The sequence below is a fragment of the Brettanomyces bruxellensis genome, chromosome 5, assembly GCF_011074885.1.
Source record: "Brettanomyces bruxellensis chromosome 5, complete sequence".
Taxonomy (NCBI): Eukaryota; Fungi; Ascomycota; class Pichiomycetes; order Pichiales; family Pichiaceae; genus Brettanomyces; species Brettanomyces bruxellensis.
Genome location: NC_054686.1, coordinates 905,424 through 923,968, shown reverse-complemented (window position 1 = coordinate 923,968; position 18,545 = coordinate 905,424). Strand labels below are relative to the sequence as shown.

Sequence of the window (18,545 nt, the reverse complement as noted above, 5' to 3'; positions counted from 1 at the left end):
AAATTAGAAATGCCATTTTTTTCTTTTCATTAATCTATAGACCCATCCTTCTGGTCAAATTCACTGTGTTAATTAAATCATCTATTTCTCTAAAGTTGGCCGAATTCAGTGCGAACTGTCGATGCTTGTCCGTCTGAATATGCTCACCAAAGTCAGCATACTTCACCCTGCAATTCTCGCAATATCCAGGTTTCGAATCATGTTTTGCCTTCTTAATTCTCTCTGCCTTTTGCATTTCCCTTTTACGCTTCAATTTCAGCCCGTTTCTTCAGCATGCTTGAATGCAGTAGACAGTTCTCTCGGTTCGGCCGAGGTCTCTTTTTCTAGCTTTCTTTTTTCCAGAACAAATTCGGTGGCTTTCTGCTCTGCAATTTTGTCCAACTCCACCATTTTTCTGCGTTTTGTAACTGCCTCGAGAGTCTGACCTCCTGCTGGATGCTTCCTCACGATCCTCACCCTGGTTTCCAAGTGATCAGCGTTTGCCTTTGGAACTACGTTCTCCTTATCAAGAGCAGAGACTTTTCTACCATCAAGCGGCATCTTATCGTTAATTTTCGCGTTATCTCTCTTGCTCCTGTTGAAACTGATCGTCTTCTTCTTGTCGTTTGCAATTTTTTTGTTGTAGACCAACGAGTATGATGGTGCCAAGCCATTGCCAATATTATTACCACTAATAGCTGTTGAGCAAGATTGGTTTTGGACACCGGATGCCTGTATCTCACCATACTCGTTTTTGAACTTTGAACCGCTTAATGTCATCAACGAATCCTCTCTGTGGAGCAAGGCAGGAAGGCTTCCGCTTGCCTCACCATCAACCATTCTGCTACGCTCTATTTCCAAAAGCTGCCTGTTTGCATCCTTTTGGCCTATTTCTCCGTGCGCATCTGGCGGTGCCAGAACTGGAATTCTTCCCATTTCGGTATCTGCTAGGACACTTTTCTCCGGTAAGGCAGGAAGTTCATGGTCAGCGGTAACTTTGAATTTGCGTTCTTTCAAAGTATGATTGCCCGCTTTCGACTTATGATCAAGCAGATTTTCCGTGTTTTTCGGCTCTTTTTTGATGAAAGTCTGCTTGTCAAAGGTCTCTCTGGAAACTTCGTGCTTTGAGTTTGCCGTATCATCATCTGAAACTGCCTCAGATTCCATCTCCGTTTCCATACCACCGTGATAGTACTCTCTTTCCCAACTTGTCCGGTAAGCAGCCCTTTGATCGGGAGTCGGGCACTTTTCGCCGCTTCCAACATATGAGGCCTCGATGAGGTTTTGTCTATATTCTGCAACTTCTGCCAAGTAAACAACTCTACGCGTGTGCCGCTTAAGAGCCGACGATTCTGACTTTGGATGTGAATCGTGTACAAACAGCGATCTCCCATTTGTTGACTTACAAAGCTTGGGATAGTCGTGATTTCGACTCCATTCTCGAATTGCAACAGGTCGCGTCTGCTGTCTCAGATCATACGCATATATGTACAAATTTGTGAAGTACTTCATGTCATCTCTCTTAGCATTTGGATCCCTGTCGTTCGGACCAAAAAGCTTCTCGTTTTTCAAAAGTGAAGAAAGCTTGCTTTCCGGCTGTGTATCAGGCACGGGTTCACCCAGATGATGCATAAACCGAAACACCTTCTCGTAATTCCACACCTTAAGCTCCTTCTTTCTGGCAACACGAAATATATCGCCCTGAGGATACTCTCCCCGTTTATTATACGGCCTCATGGAAACGATAATTGTAACTGAATCACTGAAGAACTTGGCTATTCTCGCCCCCAGGTTCTTAAATGCTGCGGTAGCCCTTATATTTTCGCGTTCATGCCTTCGCGTGTTTTCTTCAAAGTACACGACACTCACTTTCATGATTCTCCTCCAGCTCTGTTGCCATTGCCGCAGCTGGTTGCCGGTCAGTCGAGTACTGGCAGGATGCCTCTGATGCCGAAGATGCCCACCACTGACAGCTTGTTGAGGATCTGGCTGTGACTGCTGAGGCTTCTTTATGTTTTTCAAGGTCGACACATCTATAACGGGAGCTGTATTCTGAGCTTTTATGGTAACAATCGACTTTCTATGCTCTAGGTCCTGTGCTTTATTCAGGTTGGTGAAGCGTCTTGAAGAATCCTTCAAGGGGACTCTCTTAGACTGTAGTAGATTCTCTGGAGATCTATTCTCTTGTGAGCTCATACCTCAAAGCACAATATTGGTTAATATTGTGTAATCTATAAAGTGTCTAAAAATGGAGTTGGATGCAAGAAACGTCAAAAATGTTTCAAACACGATTGGAGAGGACCTGCTCGGAGAAGTGGAACGAATGAACGGAATAGGCTCAGATGCCAAATGTTTCGGCCTATATGATGCAGTCCAATCGCCTTCTATGTTACAAAAAGCCTTTTGCTTTAGTTTGCACTTACAATAAACGAAGAAGTGTTATTTCAGACTGATGACTTAGACTAATGAATTGGTGGGTTACACCAAGAAAGTTTACGCATAGTGAAAACAAAGAAACTTAAGGGGAGGAAAAAAAAAAAAAAAAATTGCTGCGGATTGGGGTGGCTGGTTCTGCACTATTTGGCAAGAAAGCATAATAGGAGTTATCACCAGATTCGCGAATTCGCGTTTTAGCACGCGTCCTCTTCTTAGTATGCGGGCAGTTCCAAGCAATGTTTTCTGGGTTCAATGAGCCCTCCCAGTTTCCGGCATCCTAAATAAAAAGCTATTACCTTACTGCCTTTTACTATTGTTTGGGATATAATTCCTCACTAGAGATGAATCTTTATATGTATGATAGTCTATATGTTTGTTTATATGATTTTCTATATGTTGTCTATGTGATAATTTATAAGCATCTTGGATTACTTTTCTGTAATGTGTATTACTTCAGAGATACGCCAATGTGTTTCTTCACAAGGCATGGTAGAAAATCTGAAAATTTAGATTATACTCTCCAACTTAATACCACAAAATTGTCCTTAATCAGTGCTGTCATCGACACATAAACTAGAAATTCTGTAATGTTATATATATCTACATTCTATGAAGTAGAACTAGCACATTACCCCATTCCGGTCAATTCCTAGTTGTCTTATTTATTTTATTTTTTTTTGGCTTTTATTTATTATTTTTCTGGTCTTTCTCATTTTTCGACAAGCAACATTGAGATAATCAGTAGTCTACTTCTTACGAGCCTTCTTTATTTCCGGAATTGCTCACAATTCATAATACAGTAATCAGCCATGTCCTCGCACTCGCAAATGCTCCAGTCCAAAAACATAAGTAAGGTGCTGGTGCAGCTTCTCCAACCAAATCCTGAAGTTAGCACTTCTCTCCCAATTTCAATATCGTTAGTGTCTCTCAGCACTAGCCAGCCATTAATATCATGTATTTCAGACCTTTACAAAAAGAAAATGGTTTCAAGAACGAATGCGAAGAAAATACAACAGGACGAAGAGTTAAGAAGTATAATATCGAATGAACAGACAAATGAGGATGTCTCGGTGCTTGACTCTGAGATAAGTGCATTTCGTTCAACTGGAGGTGATGAATATACAAATAGCAAGGGGCAACCCGGATCCAATAGAAATGCAAACGGTGAATCAAAAAAGACGGAACCATTAAGCAAAATAGAGCAGATTCAAAAGCAGATAGACTACTTGGAAACACACTTTGACGGCAACTACATAAATGCCAATGTTGACCCCAGCGACAACTTGAGCATCATATCCATACTCTGCTTCAAGGAATTCAAATCACGAAAGCATTCCAACATGGCTGGAGTAGCTGACCCCTGGATGATTATATCTTTTAGCGATTACTTGGCATTTATATATGAGATAAACGATCAATATGCATTGCTGCTTTGCTGTGATTCCGGTTACCCGAAGGGATTTAGTATCAAGAGATTGGAAAACGCTTCTAAATTCTTGAAAAGTCAGCTTTAAAACCACGAGGTTATATATTTGCATGTCACGTTCCTTTTGGCAGCTTGCTTTAAAAATATTTACTCGAAACTGATTACAAATGATTGCCATCACCTCGCCGTTTGTATAAAAGGTGTAAGATGTTAAAAATTATGTGAACCTATAGCGATGTAAATGCAAAGGAAGGAGATATCGGGAAAATGCGTGTTGTGCCTAGAAATGGTCTATCAGTAGCATATGCAGCGGTCATCAGTCTATCAAATTAAAAGTTGATCATCGCTTCATAATAGGCAGAATTATGCCTCTTCCATCTCCTCTTCCTCTCCTTCTCCTTCTTCCTCCTCATCGTCGTAATAATCGTCATCATCCTCATCCTCCCACCACTCTTCAACATCGTCAACTGCGGCTTCTTCCTCCTTCTCCTCTGCATCGTCCATTTTTGGAAAGGTGAACTCCTTTGGCATGTTCATTCTGGAACGGTTTACCTCGTTGTGTATTCTCCTTGCGTACTCTGCTTTATCTTTTTTGAATGCAATGGCTGCATCCACATTTGCTGGACTGGAGATGTTTGGATCTTCCAATAGCGACAGTATGGAAAGTAGCACCGACTCCACAGACTGTGCGGGTGACCAAGTCTCGTTATCCGGTTCATCGGATTGTTCGTTGCCTGCCTCATGGAGAATTGATATACACAAACGTCCATCATTGTACACGTTTGGATGATATATTGCAGGTGTGAATCTAAAGTTTGGTGGCGAAAATGGGTAGTTCTTCGGAAATCTGAGCTCTCCCTTGAGATATCCCCCGTAGTATGCCGATTCCGGATCTATTACTAGAAGTACCACATTCCATAGGAAGACATTATCGTCATCAACTTCCACTTTAACCTGTCTCAGTCCCGTTTTTGGGCTTACAAGGTCCCTATATTCTTTCCAAAGCCGTTTGGATGCTGCTAATTGTGATGTCATTTGTTGTTGTTTGTGCTGTTTTAATTGAAACTGTATGTTTTATCCTCTACCTTTCTTTCCGCTCGTCAAGCGTCTCTTTCGCTATTATGCACACCGTTATATTTGATTTCACAGTCTGGTCTCTACCTTCGCCCCTAACTAGATGCAGAAATGACTATTCTTTTCCTATCGTAATAAAAATATTGTAAAGTGTATGTGTGTCTGCTGTATCTATTTGTTTGTTTACGTGCAAAGAAAGGAAACTGCTGATACGGGGAAAAAAAAACGAGGAAGACGAGAAATAAATAAAATTAATAAATTATGAAGAAGTTACAAATATAGTATAAGAGAGTAGGAAAAAGTTAGAACGGCCGATAAATAAATAGTCCCGACAATCCAGGACGGCCAAGTAGAACAAGAAAATATGCAGTTTAATGCGCAAAGGATAAGAAGAAAATCAAATACAGCCGGCAGCATTTAATTTATTCTGTGGCTAATCAAAATTCTCGCCTAACAAAAGATAATACTGTGGCAATATCCGTTGTTAAGAGTAAGATTTTCACTCTGCTAAAACTTATTGGCGCTAATTATGGCAGGATGCGTAAATTCCAAATAAATATATTTATTCCGTTCTCTATGTATGTACATGGTCCTTTAAAAAGTAATATGTGTAGTGTCCTCCAATCTTGCTTTAAATACTTCTCTTTAAAAACGTTTGTTAGTAACTCCCTCCTCCATTTCATGAGGTACTAAATCATTCATCATCCTTCTTGTTCACACTCTCTGGCGTGATTCCAAGTTCTCGAGCTTTCTCTTCAAGTCTTTTTCTTTTTTCCACTTTTGCAGCCCGCATTCTGGCAAGTTCTGCTTGTATTTGATACTTTTCCTTCGGCACCTTGTTCAATGTGTCTGGATCCGGCCAGAATCCCGGAACATCCAACTTTTTATCTGTATCTATACCCACATAGTACATTATGGATATTGGTATCATTAAGTAAAGTGTGAACTGTATTGGATTGTTAGTACAAATACTCTCTTGGTTTCCACGATATTCAAATTACGGCGGTGTACTCACTTTTGCCAATTCAAACTGCGAACGTGTAAGTTTGAAACCCATCCTGTTGTATATCTTGTTAAATCAATATTGGGGCAAGTGCCTTTGTCATCTAAATAGTAAAAGATTAATGATGGCGTATCGCATCGCTATCTTTAAGCACCCATCCAGAAAAGAAAAAAGTTATCATATTGCAGAACCTATACTTTTTCGATTACGTAATCAGAATTATTAGATCCCATTTCTGGTTTGTAAGGTGAGCCATAATAGGGAAACACGTATCGAGACACCTAACAAATCTGATAGAAGAGTTCATCAAATTTAAAAAAGTGTGAAAGATATTATCTAATGCTATCGGGTGTATTTCCACTCTAATGTAAAGGCAAATATACACCCATTCATCTTGAAACATACACAAGATTAATATCTCGGATGTATTTGTCTAACTAAACTAGATTATCATATTACTTTGATATTGAGATTTATCATTCTCTGAATCTATTCATAGGCGCTATGTTTTAAATCATATACTCTTGTCTAATCTTTAAGACTCAATATAAGATTTCCACTTAAAATTCTGTGCATCGAGGCTTTCAGTATCTTAGAGTCTACCTTAAAGCCCATCTTCTACGTTTATATTATTTATATTCCTAGTTTGATCATTAAATTGGCATGATTTTGGAATTGCATTTGGAAACTTTTGTTTCCAAAATATTTAACTTTGTACTATGTTATAGGACTGAGAACTTATTCTGTAGATTTCTCATGGAAAATCCTTAATGTGAGATATGAGAAAATAGTAGTAAGAGCAGGTCGAAAGTAAAAGAGGATTTTCATAGTATAAAGTGTAGAAAAGAATAGGAGCTGCAAAATGCATCTATGTATAGGCCTTTATAATTTTTTGAAAATATTGATCATGTAACAACTAAAATTCGCCTGTCAGAATTCTTTTGTCAACGCTTAGTGGTTTAGAGTTGGATTTTGCGGTTTTTGAAATTAGGAAAAGGTCACAATTTCTGAGAAATTGATATGATGCAGAGAATCCCACTTGCGAAAAGGACATCTGAATTTTGCTAGAAACTATACTGCATAATTGTTACCACATTTTTCTTGAAGTAGTCTAAAGAAGGCAAGCCAGTCTATTTTAAATTGAATTGATCTTAATTTAATATTGAATGTACCATAAATTGACAGTATAGTTCATATTCATATCATTATTAATTATTATTCGTGCGTCTGAGTTTTGTAACTTCAAGCACCAGGAATCGGTATCCAGCTAGGTCGGCATATCATCCTTACACAAATCAGCTTTTCATAGAATTTGGGTATCATTCACAAAAGTGGAAAGCGTATATGAAAATTAATGCACAAAAAAAATTCATATTAATTTTAATAATCTAATTTTTATATTAATAAAAAATAAAGATCCAAGCACATTTTCCCCGGCCAATCGGGGTGAAATTTTTACTAATCTCTCGAGGAGCGGAATTTAGCAAGCAGACAACTGTATCTATATCACCACTCTATAAAAGTGCAAAAACCTAACCCTTGATGACAGCTCAACCAGAATTAAAGAAAAGAAAGATGTCTACTAAAATTCTTCAAATTTGTACGCACTCAGGAACTTTTCATGCCGATGAAACATTGGCTGTCTTTATGCTTAAGCTTCTTGGAAGATTTTCCAACGCCAAAGTTGTGAGGTCAAGAAAGCCGGCCGATTGGGAAGCATCTGATATTGTCGTGGATGTGAGTGGAAAGTACGATGGAAAGAAGTTTTTTGATCATCATCAAAGAGAGTTCACTGGAACATTCAATCATCAGTACAAGACCAAACTTTCTTCTGCCGGATTGGTGTTCAAGCATTTTGGAAAGGAAATCATATGCTCTGTGCTAGGATTTAGTACTGGAAAGAACGCTAAAGACATCGACTTTGTTTATGACAGAGTTTACAAAGATTTCGTTGAAGCTATTGACGCTAATGACAACGGTATCAATAAGTATGCAAATCAAAATGACTTGATTCCCAAGTTCCATGACCGGAACTTCAGTCTTGCCGGTACAGTTGCGAACTTAAACCCTTCTTGGGATTCAGATCCTACAGATGCAGATTTTGATGCACAGTTTCAAGTGGCCTCCCAGTTGATGGGTAAGGCATTTATGCAGTTTTTGAACTACATCGGCAAATCTTTTCTCCCTGCAAAGCAGTACGTGCAAAAGGCTTTTGATGAGAGATTCTCCGTGGATAAAAGCGGAAAAATCATTCTCATGAATCAGTATGTTCCCTGGAAAGAGCATATATATAACATAGAGAAGAGCAATAATGTCGAAGGACAGATCTTGTATGTTTTATTCCCAGATAGCAACAACAACTGGAGAATCACTGCTGTGCCTGTTAGTGCCAGCTCGTTTGATTCTAGAAAGAAGCTTCCTGCAGAATGGAGAGGTCTTAGAGATCAGGCTTTGAGTGACAAGACTGGAATTCCAAATTGTGTTTTTATCCATGCCGCAGGATTCACTGGAGGTGTCGAGTCAAAAGAAGGCGCTCTCAAACTTGCTAAGTTATCCTTGTAAGTAAGAATTGTCATTATTACGTGCATGTCCACTTTGGTTTTTGACGTTTGACCATTTGAAGCTGTGCACATACCGCAATAAAAGTTAATTTGTATTTAACTAGGAGCATTTTAATTCAATTTTCGCTGACGCTGTTCTTAATAATCTGTTTCTGTATCTTTTGCGTTTTAGTGTTTTGATCCCATCAATTTGTCTATGGCTCTAAATATTGGCAGAGCTTGCTCAAATTTGCGACATTACCACCTTCCGTATAATATTGCATCCTGATTAATTATACTCTCTTTTGGATACTAAGAAAAAGATAGTATGCTTCTATTGATAACAAAATGTATGTTAATGTATTGGAGCGTTTTGTCTATAGTGTAATAAAGCCCCCACTTTAAGTTCGACGATCGGCAAATTTATGACAAATTTATTGATAGATCAAGAATGCAGTTAATTCTTTACTCCTTCCATAATTATGCCTATGGTTGTTATTATTATTTACCGCTAGAGTCCTTATATTGTTTAGTGATTTGGTATGTAAGTTTAGATAGAAAAGATGTATATTGAGTATCTGGGTCGCTGAACGAACGTATCAAAAAGTAACCTAAAAAAAATTATAATAAATTTAAAGTAATCCCTTAAGCTGTTTCGCACATTATACTTTGATCATTTACTAAATTAAACATATTCCCAATTCATCTAAACCTTCCAGAAGACGCATCGCCAGAAATGATTTACTGAACATTATGACCTAATTACTTCATCAGAGAAGATGGGTCACAATCAATTTTCTGTTTACAGAATCAATGTAACCCACAGTTACTGTAGGCATACTCAGAAAAGACATATGAAGTATCACTTCTGAAAAAACTAATACTAATATCTATTTCATCAATATCAAGCTTACATTCCGCGAATGTTCTAACATAACTGATAAAAATCAAAGAATTAGAGAAATGCAACATGCATATCGTTTATTCCATTTTCGGAGTTTCATTTTGGAATTTGCCGCCTTTGAATGCAACCCTGAATGTTAGATAGGTCTCTCTGCTATTTTCCTTCACATATTTTTTTCAGGGACGCGTTTCAATATCTTTAATAACATGAAATTGCTCACGGGAAATAATAAAAACGTTTGAATACTGACTATCCTAAGGAAAAAAATATTTGAGTTCCCCTACAGTTTCCCCTGAATCGCCTCAGATATGAACTATGTGTATATATTGGGTTCGCATGACACAGACAAGAATCATTTTCAATGAGACAGCACGGACTTGGGTTGCCTGTTTAATTCCAATGAGATCCAAATATATGTATATATTGTCTATTTACATGTATTGATATGTCTGAACCTGCTAATGCCTTTTCTCTCACGGCGTCTTTTTTAATTTTTTTTTTTTTTTGTCAGCTGATTGTGACTGTCACACTAAATTTTTTTCCCCATCGGTAATAATTGTATTGCATGCAGTAAATCTTGCAAAAACGTATAATAATAATATTAACAGATAAAAAACGAATCTTGACATATTCACGGTGATCCTGATAACCAAATGTATGGAATTTAAAATCGTAAAGAAATCTCTATACTGGATAAGCATCACCAGTTGAAGGATTCGTCCATTTACTTCAGTAGGACAAAAGCAGAGATTCTTTGTTTCCTGAATCTATTCCAGTTGCTCATTTCCAGGTGCCAACATTCCTATTGTTTGTTTACGTTTAGTTCAGGCATTTTGCGGCACTGCTATTGTTGAGGTTAGCTTTTGAAAAAAATATGCACAATAAAGTCCATCACCGGGAATGATGAAATAAATGCGGGTGGAAATATAATTGAAGATGCGCGCGCGTAGTTGAAGCATGCCAGATCCTGCATAAACCAGTTTTTCTAGTGCTACAATTTCATGAGGAAAAAAAGAAATAAAAAATAAAGTGATCCTAATAGGAATTTAACCTTCCTGAATACATGCACCTGGTGATAATGGAATGGTGAAAAATAATTACATCCACTTTACGGATCCCAATTTTCGATCAACCAGACATACACATTTCAATTGACATTTTCTAGCAAGGTACTCTCTTTTGGTGTTTTCCTTCCGTTTACAGTCTTCTTTTTCGTGCCAAATTCCTCACATCTCTCCATTTGCTATCGAGTCTAACGTGCAAGCATAGATCACACGCGAATGTCATATCTAGTCTAACTACATTCATTATTTCGATTCATAATTCGTGTTCAATCTATACCAGTAAAGAGAAGATATTAGATTCACCGATTCTCGTACTTATCATCGATCATTGCTTAAGCCGGAACTTATCAATACTTCATTCATTCACGATCTTTTTCCAACTTTTCAGATCGTTGCCAATTCATTCGTTTTTTTCCGTTGTACTTCTCATCCTTTTGCTAGATAACTTTGAAATGAGAAAATTCCTTAGTCGGCGTGAGAGAAGACACAGCTTGGTCCATGGTAAGCACGGAAAGCACAAGGTTCATGATAGTGTTTCGGAACTTGAGAGTCTTCAAGAGGAGACTTCGTCGATTTTCGGCTCATCTTCTCGAGTGAGCAAAAGAGCCTCGGTGATTGCCGAGAAAGGACTGAATTTCTTGAAGCAGGACGCTTCTTCCAATATTTCATCCGGAGGTGATGATTCACAGGAGCAGGGATCTCATCGAACCGGAATTTTTCATACGCTTTCATCCAAAAAGTCCTCATCAGCCTCTTTATTTCACCAGAATGTCACCGATAACAATCCAGTCCCCAGGCAAAGACATGGAGTTCAGAAGTTAGTGGATCCGGAGTGGGATGTGACCACTATCAAGTGCGATTGGCTCAATATTGTCGATGAGAACTCCAAGGATCCAGAGCATCTAAATTTGTGTCGTGCGGAACTTAAAGGCTCCATGCTTTACGTGTATCGTCCACCACAGGAGCTGGCTGCAGTTTCACATTTTGTTGAAGATGAAGATGAAGAAGCAAAAACCATGGTCTCTACTTCTGGCGATGCCGCTAGTGCTGCTATTGCAGATTTGAAGTCCAATGCGGATACATCATCTTTTAACAACCAGGATGATATCCAGAAGGAAATTAAACTTCATGCACTGGCTATTGCTGAGAATGCCGGGGTGAACAAGTCGAATACCAACTCTCTGCCTAGTAGTGTTACTGCATCACCAACAAAATCGATGCGTTACGCTCCAACGCACGATATCAAGTCAATTGACAACATGAAGAAGCTTACACAGAAGCTTGAGAGCATCTCACTATCTGAAGGTGCGCTAGGTGAGCAAATTATGAATATTCACCAACTTGAGAGAAACATCACTGAACAGAAGAAGTTTCTCACGGAAAACAAGCCGACCGTTCAACATCACGCATCGCATTCATCTGTCAACCTAGAATCCATTGATTCCAACCACCAGAAGGGATGCGAAATTCCATCATTCGTGAAAATTAAGTATAGATCATGCATTTGTCCGCATCCAGATCTTCACTTTGAGGATCAGAATGGTACCATTTTGGGCGGAACAATCGAGAGTATTTGCCATACCATCGCATTTTATCCATCACAGGATGTTGCTGACAAGCTTATAAACATTCTCCCAATGATCTCGCCTATAGAGATATCTCTTCTCTATTTTGAAACTTTTCTAAAGATGTTTATTAGCGAATCCGCCGGCCCATCTCTGAACGATCGCTTTGGATCTCCAGATCATCCAGATATGTCCGATAAAATGATGGTAATTATCCCGTTTGAATCACGCGAGATCATGGTTTCTCGGATATCTGACTGCTTGAAGGCTATTACGGAGCAGTTTTGTGGAATATTGCTTGATGAGTCTGCTCTTAGAAGTGTGTGGAACGTTCTTGTGATGCTGGATGAATTCTGTGACTGCAACGAGCTCAAACTCGGAATTCACAACAGACAGAAGACTCTCAGGCAGTTGACTGACTTTGAGGATTTAGACATTGGCCTGTCCTTGGATTCACTCACTGCCGATAAGTTTCTATCTTATCCGATCCACATTTTGGCTTATGAGATCAATTCATTGGATCACCATTTCTTAGATTCGTGGAATCCACGGTCGGATCGTTCCTTGTCTCTGGATAGGATACATTCTAGCTACAGCTATTGGAGAAAGAACTTCCTTATTTTTGACGCCAATAACGATCTCCACTATCTTGCCAGGATCATTGCACATCATTTGTTTGAAGATTTTTCCGTGAAATCCAACGAATCAAAGAGAGCACATGTACTCGAGAAGTGGGTTTTACTCGGAGAATATCTTTACAGAAACGGGAACATGGTGAGTTGGCTTGGAATTGCCTCGTTCATTTGCTCGGTACCTATTCTTAGACTGAAGAGGGTGTGGTCGTTGATAGATGGTAAAACAATCGATATGGTTCGTTCTTCGTGGGCACCAATCATCTATGAGGTTCGTCAGCGGTTATCCGTCAAACCGTTTGTTATTAGGTACCGCGTACTTGTTCCTGCTGGGATCGGAAGAGACTATGCCAAGAAAGAGGTCATTCCTTACTATGGTGACATCAGATTTTCCACAGATCATGGTAATGACACCTTGCCGGGTGACTTTGTTCGCTCGTTTTGCCAGTTTAGCCAAAAGGCAGACTACTCTGTTTCCAAGTGGGATGAGTTTTATAATGGAGTCAGAGACTCAAGCTCTGCAAAGGCTTTGGGATCTTCGACTGGTGAATGTGGTCGTATGAATGCTGAACTTGCTCGAGATTTAACACGTGCTGTTTCCTACAGAGTGAAGCATCCACCTTACTCTCTCAAGGATACGTTCAAGGAGTCTTTAGAGGCTGAGCCTCCCTTTGATGGTCAGTATTTCCGGTATCACAACGAGTCCCGAAGCCCGCTCTTTTTGGGATCTTATCCATCCATATTGTTCCCCAAAGTTCTTGACACGTACGAGATATACGATCGCAAGTCGTTGATTGGTGCCATTGGGGGTCTTGACTTGGCACAGAACGTTTTGAAGAAGAGCGCATCCAACTTATCGAGTGTGATGAAAAGCGATACTATTAAAGGTGAACGTCACAGTTCGGAGACAATGAGGAACACCTTCTTGAAGCATATCCGGGATCTCTTCAACATTGATACGTTCGAGTTTCAGGAGGGCGATGATTCGATAATATTCAAGTGTGTTTTGGAACTTTCCGAGCGGATCGAATCGCATGATTCCAGACGTACAAGCAAATCAAGACCATCCAGTATTCTATTCACGGAGAATAGCAGCACCAAGAGATTCAGCAGTTATTCAACAAGCAGCTTCAACTTGGATAACTATCTCAGCTCATACCAGAGTCATGTTAGGGATTCTTTGGAGCGCGACAGTATACATACTTCAAGCACGTCTTCACGCGTTGTTGATTCTGAATCCAACGCATATAACCAGGATCAACTAACGGTACCAATTCTTGCAAAGGCTGCTTCAACAGATCGGTTGATTGACTTGTTGGTGTTAACTTCGTCTATATTTAGCTCTAGAATTAAGGAGGAGGAATTGAGGCAGTACGCTAACTCCACATCCACAAGTCCAAGGTTGGTTTCTCTCAAGATGGATCAGGGCACGTTCACCATTACCTTCTTCGCTGTTTACAGGTGCTTCTGCTCTCCATACAAGTTGATTTGTGGTCTCCGTGATAGATTTGATGGGGCACAATCCTGCGCACTTTCGATAGATGCATCTAAATCTAGAAAGACGAAGAATGGTTCTGAAGGGGTTGCTGGATCCAAGTTTCAGTTTCCAAACTGGAGTAACGTTCTGAATGAAACAGATTCGGCAAAGGTTAATTGGAAATTCGTCTCTCAGATACAGCTTGGTGTTGTTGAAAGTCTTCACACTCTTTTTGAGTTTTACTTCGACCATTTTGTGGATGACTTAAACACTCGTGATCTGATCGAGAACTTACTGGAGCAGATTGAGGTGGAGATTAAGATAAAATGGAAGGATGTTCTGAAGTCGTTGAGACGGAAGAGGTACGATAGAGAATTCATTGGTTCGATTGAGAAAATCTTGAAAGAGATGGAGCGTTCCTTTACGGGTACCTGCGAGCAATATTTGAAGAATTGTTATTCACCTATGATTAATGCTCCAATGCTTAAATTTACATCGCAGTTAACTAAGATCCCAGAGGATAGAAAGTTACCAGACTGGAGAAAGAATGAAAAAGTCTTGGAATTTATTGAAGGTCTGGATGACACCATCAGAAGAATCACGTCAGATATTACGATACAGGATTGGATAGAGTCGTTTTCAATTCTTGAAGTGTTGACCGCTAAATCGAATCTCAGCTTGTTCAATTATGATGTTCAGAGTTTGGATACACCAGATGAGTTGCTCGGCATCTCTAACATATATCATTGGATAGATACCTTGGTTGATGTTGAGAAGAGTGATGACCATAAGGACAAGAAGTTGTACTTTGTGATTGATAAGTTCCCATTGACTGTTAAAGCGATATTCCAGTTTTATGTCCGGCTTAAAAATTACTTTTCCATACAGATTTGTGATCCAGCATTGCCTCAGGAGGATCGAATTGAAGTCATGGCTGCTGTTTTGAAGATTCTGTCGATTTGCAGGACTTCGATGGAAGATTTGAACTTGTTCAAGCTAAGCGATACTGATGAAGAGTGTAGCATTTCACCAAGGGTTCCGTCGCTCATTGAATCATGTCTTTCGAACATTCTTGTTTCTCCAGAAAGTAGAGCTTTTGGGGCGGATTGGGTGAGTGCAGCCAAGCTTGTGGATCCTGAAAAGTCTTCGTACACCTCCTTTGAGACAATCGATGACTTGATTCCTAATATTGACTCCATATCCTCTGAGGCATTGGACTATGATCCTTTGACACCTTGCCCCGGTTGGATTATGCAATGCCTTCTTTCAGTTACCTGTTTTATTCCAAACATGTATGTTAAGAACACAAACTTGGTGAACTTCGACAAGGACAGGTTTGCCTACAATTGTGTTGTTAATAGTGTCACCATGGTTCCGAAGTCCACTTCAAGGCTCAATGGTAACTCGAAGTTTGAATTTTTACTACACTTTGCCGTGCGGCCTTTGGATTTAAAAGCAATATTTGAATCTGCTCGAACTGAGGGTAATTCCTTGGGACAAGGCTCTTTAGAGCTCTTTTCTTCGTATATAAAGGAGCAACGGAAGTTACTTTCCTTAGAGGCAACTAAAAAAAGCCTCTTTTTGAGGCAGATCATGAAGATTCCCGGACGAAGAGTTGATGCGGAGAAGTTGAGCGGCAATGTTGATACTACGATGCAGCACAGATTAAAATTGTCTGGTTACAATTCAAACTCGGTGAGTGGTTATCCTATAGCTACTAGTGAAACCCGTCAAAATTTTATGGAAAGCAGACACAAGACTGGTGCAAGCATTAGCAGTGCTGCAAGTTCAATTATGACCACTGGATCTAAAGCTGGTCGTTTCAGGTTTGGCGGGTTATTCAGCAGAAAATCCCACAGTTTGGGTCTCAGCAGAAGCTCCATCACTATTCCGGATACTGCAAAGAAGCCTCTGGCAATACGTGAGCTACCAAGTGCTGCAACATTTTTGGCTGAGCGCAAGCCAAAGATATTGTTCACGGTGAACCTCAAAGAATTTTCGGTGTTTGCCACTTACGTGACGGACAATAGTTTCAAGCTTGACTCGGGAAACAACTCAGCTAAAGAGTACTGCTTCCAAGCTCCCAGTGAGCCTATTAGGGCTGAGTGGTTGAAATTGATTAATTATTCACACCGGCATTGGTTCTTTTCGCATACCCTAAATAGACCAAGTATGGGTGTGCCAAACAATATGGTGTTCGGAGTTCCACCGGAGTTTGTTTGCATGAGGGAGGGAAGCGTTATCCCTAATATCATAGAGAAGATACTCAGTGAATTGGAGTACAGGGGTCTTGAAGAGGTTGGACTTTATAGAAGAAGTGCTTCTTTGGCTGCCATTCAAAAGATTAAGGATAAGATCAACCATATGGGAGACTTCAATATGGAGGATCAACTGGTTTTTGATGTTCATAATTTGACCGGATGCATCAAGTGCTATCTAAGAGAGCTTCCAGATCCCCTGATTGGTGATGCCATTGTTGGCGATTTTCTTGAAGTGAAAAAACTATCAAAAGATGCAGGCAGAATTGATGTGTATCGGAATATCTTCAAGAAGCTTCCAGTATACAACTACAATCTTCTCGAGAGGATTATTCGGCATTTAAAGCTTGTTGTTGAGTATCAGCAGTTTAACAAAATGACACCTTCGAACTTGGCAACCATTTTGGGAGGGAGCTTGATTGAGGGATGCGATCCAGAAAACCTTCGTAAATACTTTGGACTAATGACGTTTGTTTGTGAGGATCTTATAGTGAACTACGAGAAGGTTTTCTCAAAAGCTGATGAGTCTTTGGACACACTAGAGGCTGCATATTGACATGTGTGGATCAATTAATATACGTACATTTTTTCGTAATCTAATTCAGCACTTTTTGAAAGTAATGCTTGTATGTCTCTTGATATGAAAGCAGAAAAATGAGATGAAGATAAAAAAAGAAGAAGTAAAAATAAAAAGATGAAAAGAAAAAATAAGAAAAATTGTGGGGTAGGTGCAACGGTAAATCGGCACAACTAGTTTTGAGCGGGGTTAGCAAGAAAAACACAGGAAACAAAATAAATATTTATATAAATGCAAGCGTCACCTGCCACCAGTTATATATGTAGTTGAACAATATATTAATCTGGCAAATGGACTTAATTCCTCAATGTGATATTTCTCTATTTACAACTAGCTGAATTTCAAAATAAGAACAACGTAAAACAGAACAGGAATGAATATTACTAGCGAAGACAATTACGCGACCATCTGGCAAGAGAATTTGTTCAAAGGCAAAGTATGTCTACTTACAGGGGGCTCCGGTGATATCTGCAAGGAGCAGGCAAAGGCATTAATCAGATTAGGATGTTCCATTAGTATTGTTGGTCGGAATGCCAAAAAAGTGAAACTGGCTGTTCAAGAACTTGGCGAATATAAAGAGGTAGACAATAAGGCCAATGTAATTGGATTCGGTAATTGCGATGTGAGGAATTTTGAAAAAATTCGTTCAGCCGTTAGGAATACCTCGGAAAGGCTTGGCAAAATCGATTTTCTTGTTTGTGGTGCAGCCGGGAACTTCATGGCAGATTTCAATCATCTGTCTGTGAATGCATTTAAAGCAGTAATCGATATTGATCTTATCGGAACGTTCAACACTGTTAAAGCATGCTTTGAGGACCTCAAATCTACAAAAGGCAGTATTATTTTCATATCTGCAACCCTACATTATTATGGAGTGCCATTTCAGAGTCATGTCTCGGCTGCCAAGTCGGGGATTGATGCTTTAGCAAGATCACTTGCAGTGGAATTTGGACCGTTGGGCATTAGGGTGAATTGTATAGCACCAGGCCCAATAGGGGATACGGAGGGCTTTAACCGGATAGTTCAGGAAAATAAACAATTCTCAAGGAAGATCCCGATCCAGCGTGTCGGGAAAAAATCAGATATTGCCAATGCTACCATATTTCTCTTCAGTAAAGCCTCATCCTTTATCACAGGCACCATTTTGGTAGTTGATGGTGGATTCTGGCAGATGGGTAACATTAACACCATTAATTCTTATCCAGAAATGCTCCTTGCCAAATTAAAATCCAAGATTTAGGATGTCCGTTGAACGTACGGCTGTCTTTTTATTGACTGAATGAATGGGTGAGTAATTTGATAAATGCTGCTGGCTATTGTTCAGAAGTCCATCCGGAGTTAATTTTCAAAGAGTCATACTTAGCATATCGGAGTTCGGAAAGACACGGAAAGGGGGGGGGGGGAAAAAAAAAATGATTTTTGATTGCACGTGACTGATCTGCTTCCCCGCCCGGTAAACTTAATAGTTGATTACCCATGGGCGGGCACTGGTCACGTGTTTTGTGCCACAGTTTCAGCTTTCCTGACGGGGCATTTTTCAACGGGATTTGATCCGCTAACCCCAACTATAAATACGATAGCATGTGTATGAAATGTAACGAAAATTCTTA

The 18,545-nt window shown here is 39.6% G+C and overlaps 7 protein-coding genes across 7 annotated transcripts; 4 read left to right on the top strand and 3 right to left on the bottom strand.

Moving 5' to 3' along the window:
- Positions 1-255: 255 nt before the first annotated feature.
- BRETT_004432 (uncharacterized protein) lies at positions 256-2,175 on the bottom strand (the record flags this gene model as incomplete). The annotated part of the gene is made up of 1 exon (XM_041282928.1): positions 256-2,175. One exon carries the CDS (start codon positions 2,173-2,175, stop codon positions 256-258), a length of 1,920 nt encoding a protein of 639 aa, XP_041135704.1.
- A 1,049-nt stretch (positions 2,176-3,224) lies between these two features.
- Positions 3,225-3,929, top strand: BRETT_004431 (uncharacterized protein; the record flags this gene model as incomplete). Its single annotated transcript, XM_041282927.1, has 1 exon — positions 3,225-3,929. The coding sequence occupies one exon, from the start codon at positions 3,225-3,227 to the stop codon at positions 3,927-3,929; it is 705 nt and encodes a 234-aa protein (XP_041135703.1).
- A 275-nt stretch (positions 3,930-4,204) lies between these two features.
- Positions 4,205-4,876, bottom strand: BRETT_004430 (uncharacterized protein; the record flags this gene model as incomplete). The annotated part of the gene is made up of 1 exon (XM_041282926.1): positions 4,205-4,876. The coding sequence occupies one exon, from the start codon at positions 4,874-4,876 to the stop codon at positions 4,205-4,207; it is 672 nt and encodes a 223-aa protein (XP_041135702.1).
- Positions 4,877-5,609: 733 nt separating this feature from the next.
- Positions 5,610-5,828, bottom strand: BRETT_004429 (uncharacterized protein; the record flags this gene model as incomplete). Its single annotated transcript, XM_041282925.1, has 1 exon — positions 5,610-5,828. One exon carries the CDS (start codon positions 5,826-5,828, stop codon positions 5,610-5,612), a length of 219 nt encoding a protein of 72 aa, XP_041135701.1.
- A 1,665-nt stretch (positions 5,829-7,493) lies between these two features.
- Positions 7,494-8,480, top strand: BRETT_004428 (uncharacterized protein; the record flags this gene model as incomplete). Its single annotated transcript, XM_041282924.1, has 1 exon — positions 7,494-8,480. One exon carries the CDS (start codon positions 7,494-7,496, stop codon positions 8,478-8,480), a length of 987 nt encoding a protein of 328 aa, XP_041135700.1.
- Positions 8,481-10,878: 2,398 nt separating this feature from the next.
- Positions 10,879-16,914, top strand: BRETT_004427 (uncharacterized protein; the record flags this gene model as incomplete). Its single annotated transcript, XM_041282923.1, has 1 exon — positions 10,879-16,914. The coding sequence occupies one exon, from the start codon at positions 10,879-10,881 to the stop codon at positions 16,912-16,914; it is 6,036 nt and encodes a 2,011-aa protein (XP_041135699.1).
- Positions 16,915-17,308: 394 nt separating this feature from the next.
- BRETT_004426 (uncharacterized protein) lies at positions 17,309-18,175 on the top strand (the record flags this gene model as incomplete). Its single annotated transcript, XM_041282922.1, has 1 exon — positions 17,309-18,175. One exon carries the CDS (start codon positions 17,309-17,311, stop codon positions 18,173-18,175), a length of 867 nt encoding a protein of 288 aa, XP_041135698.1.
- Between the last annotated feature and the right edge of the window lie 370 nt (positions 18,176-18,545).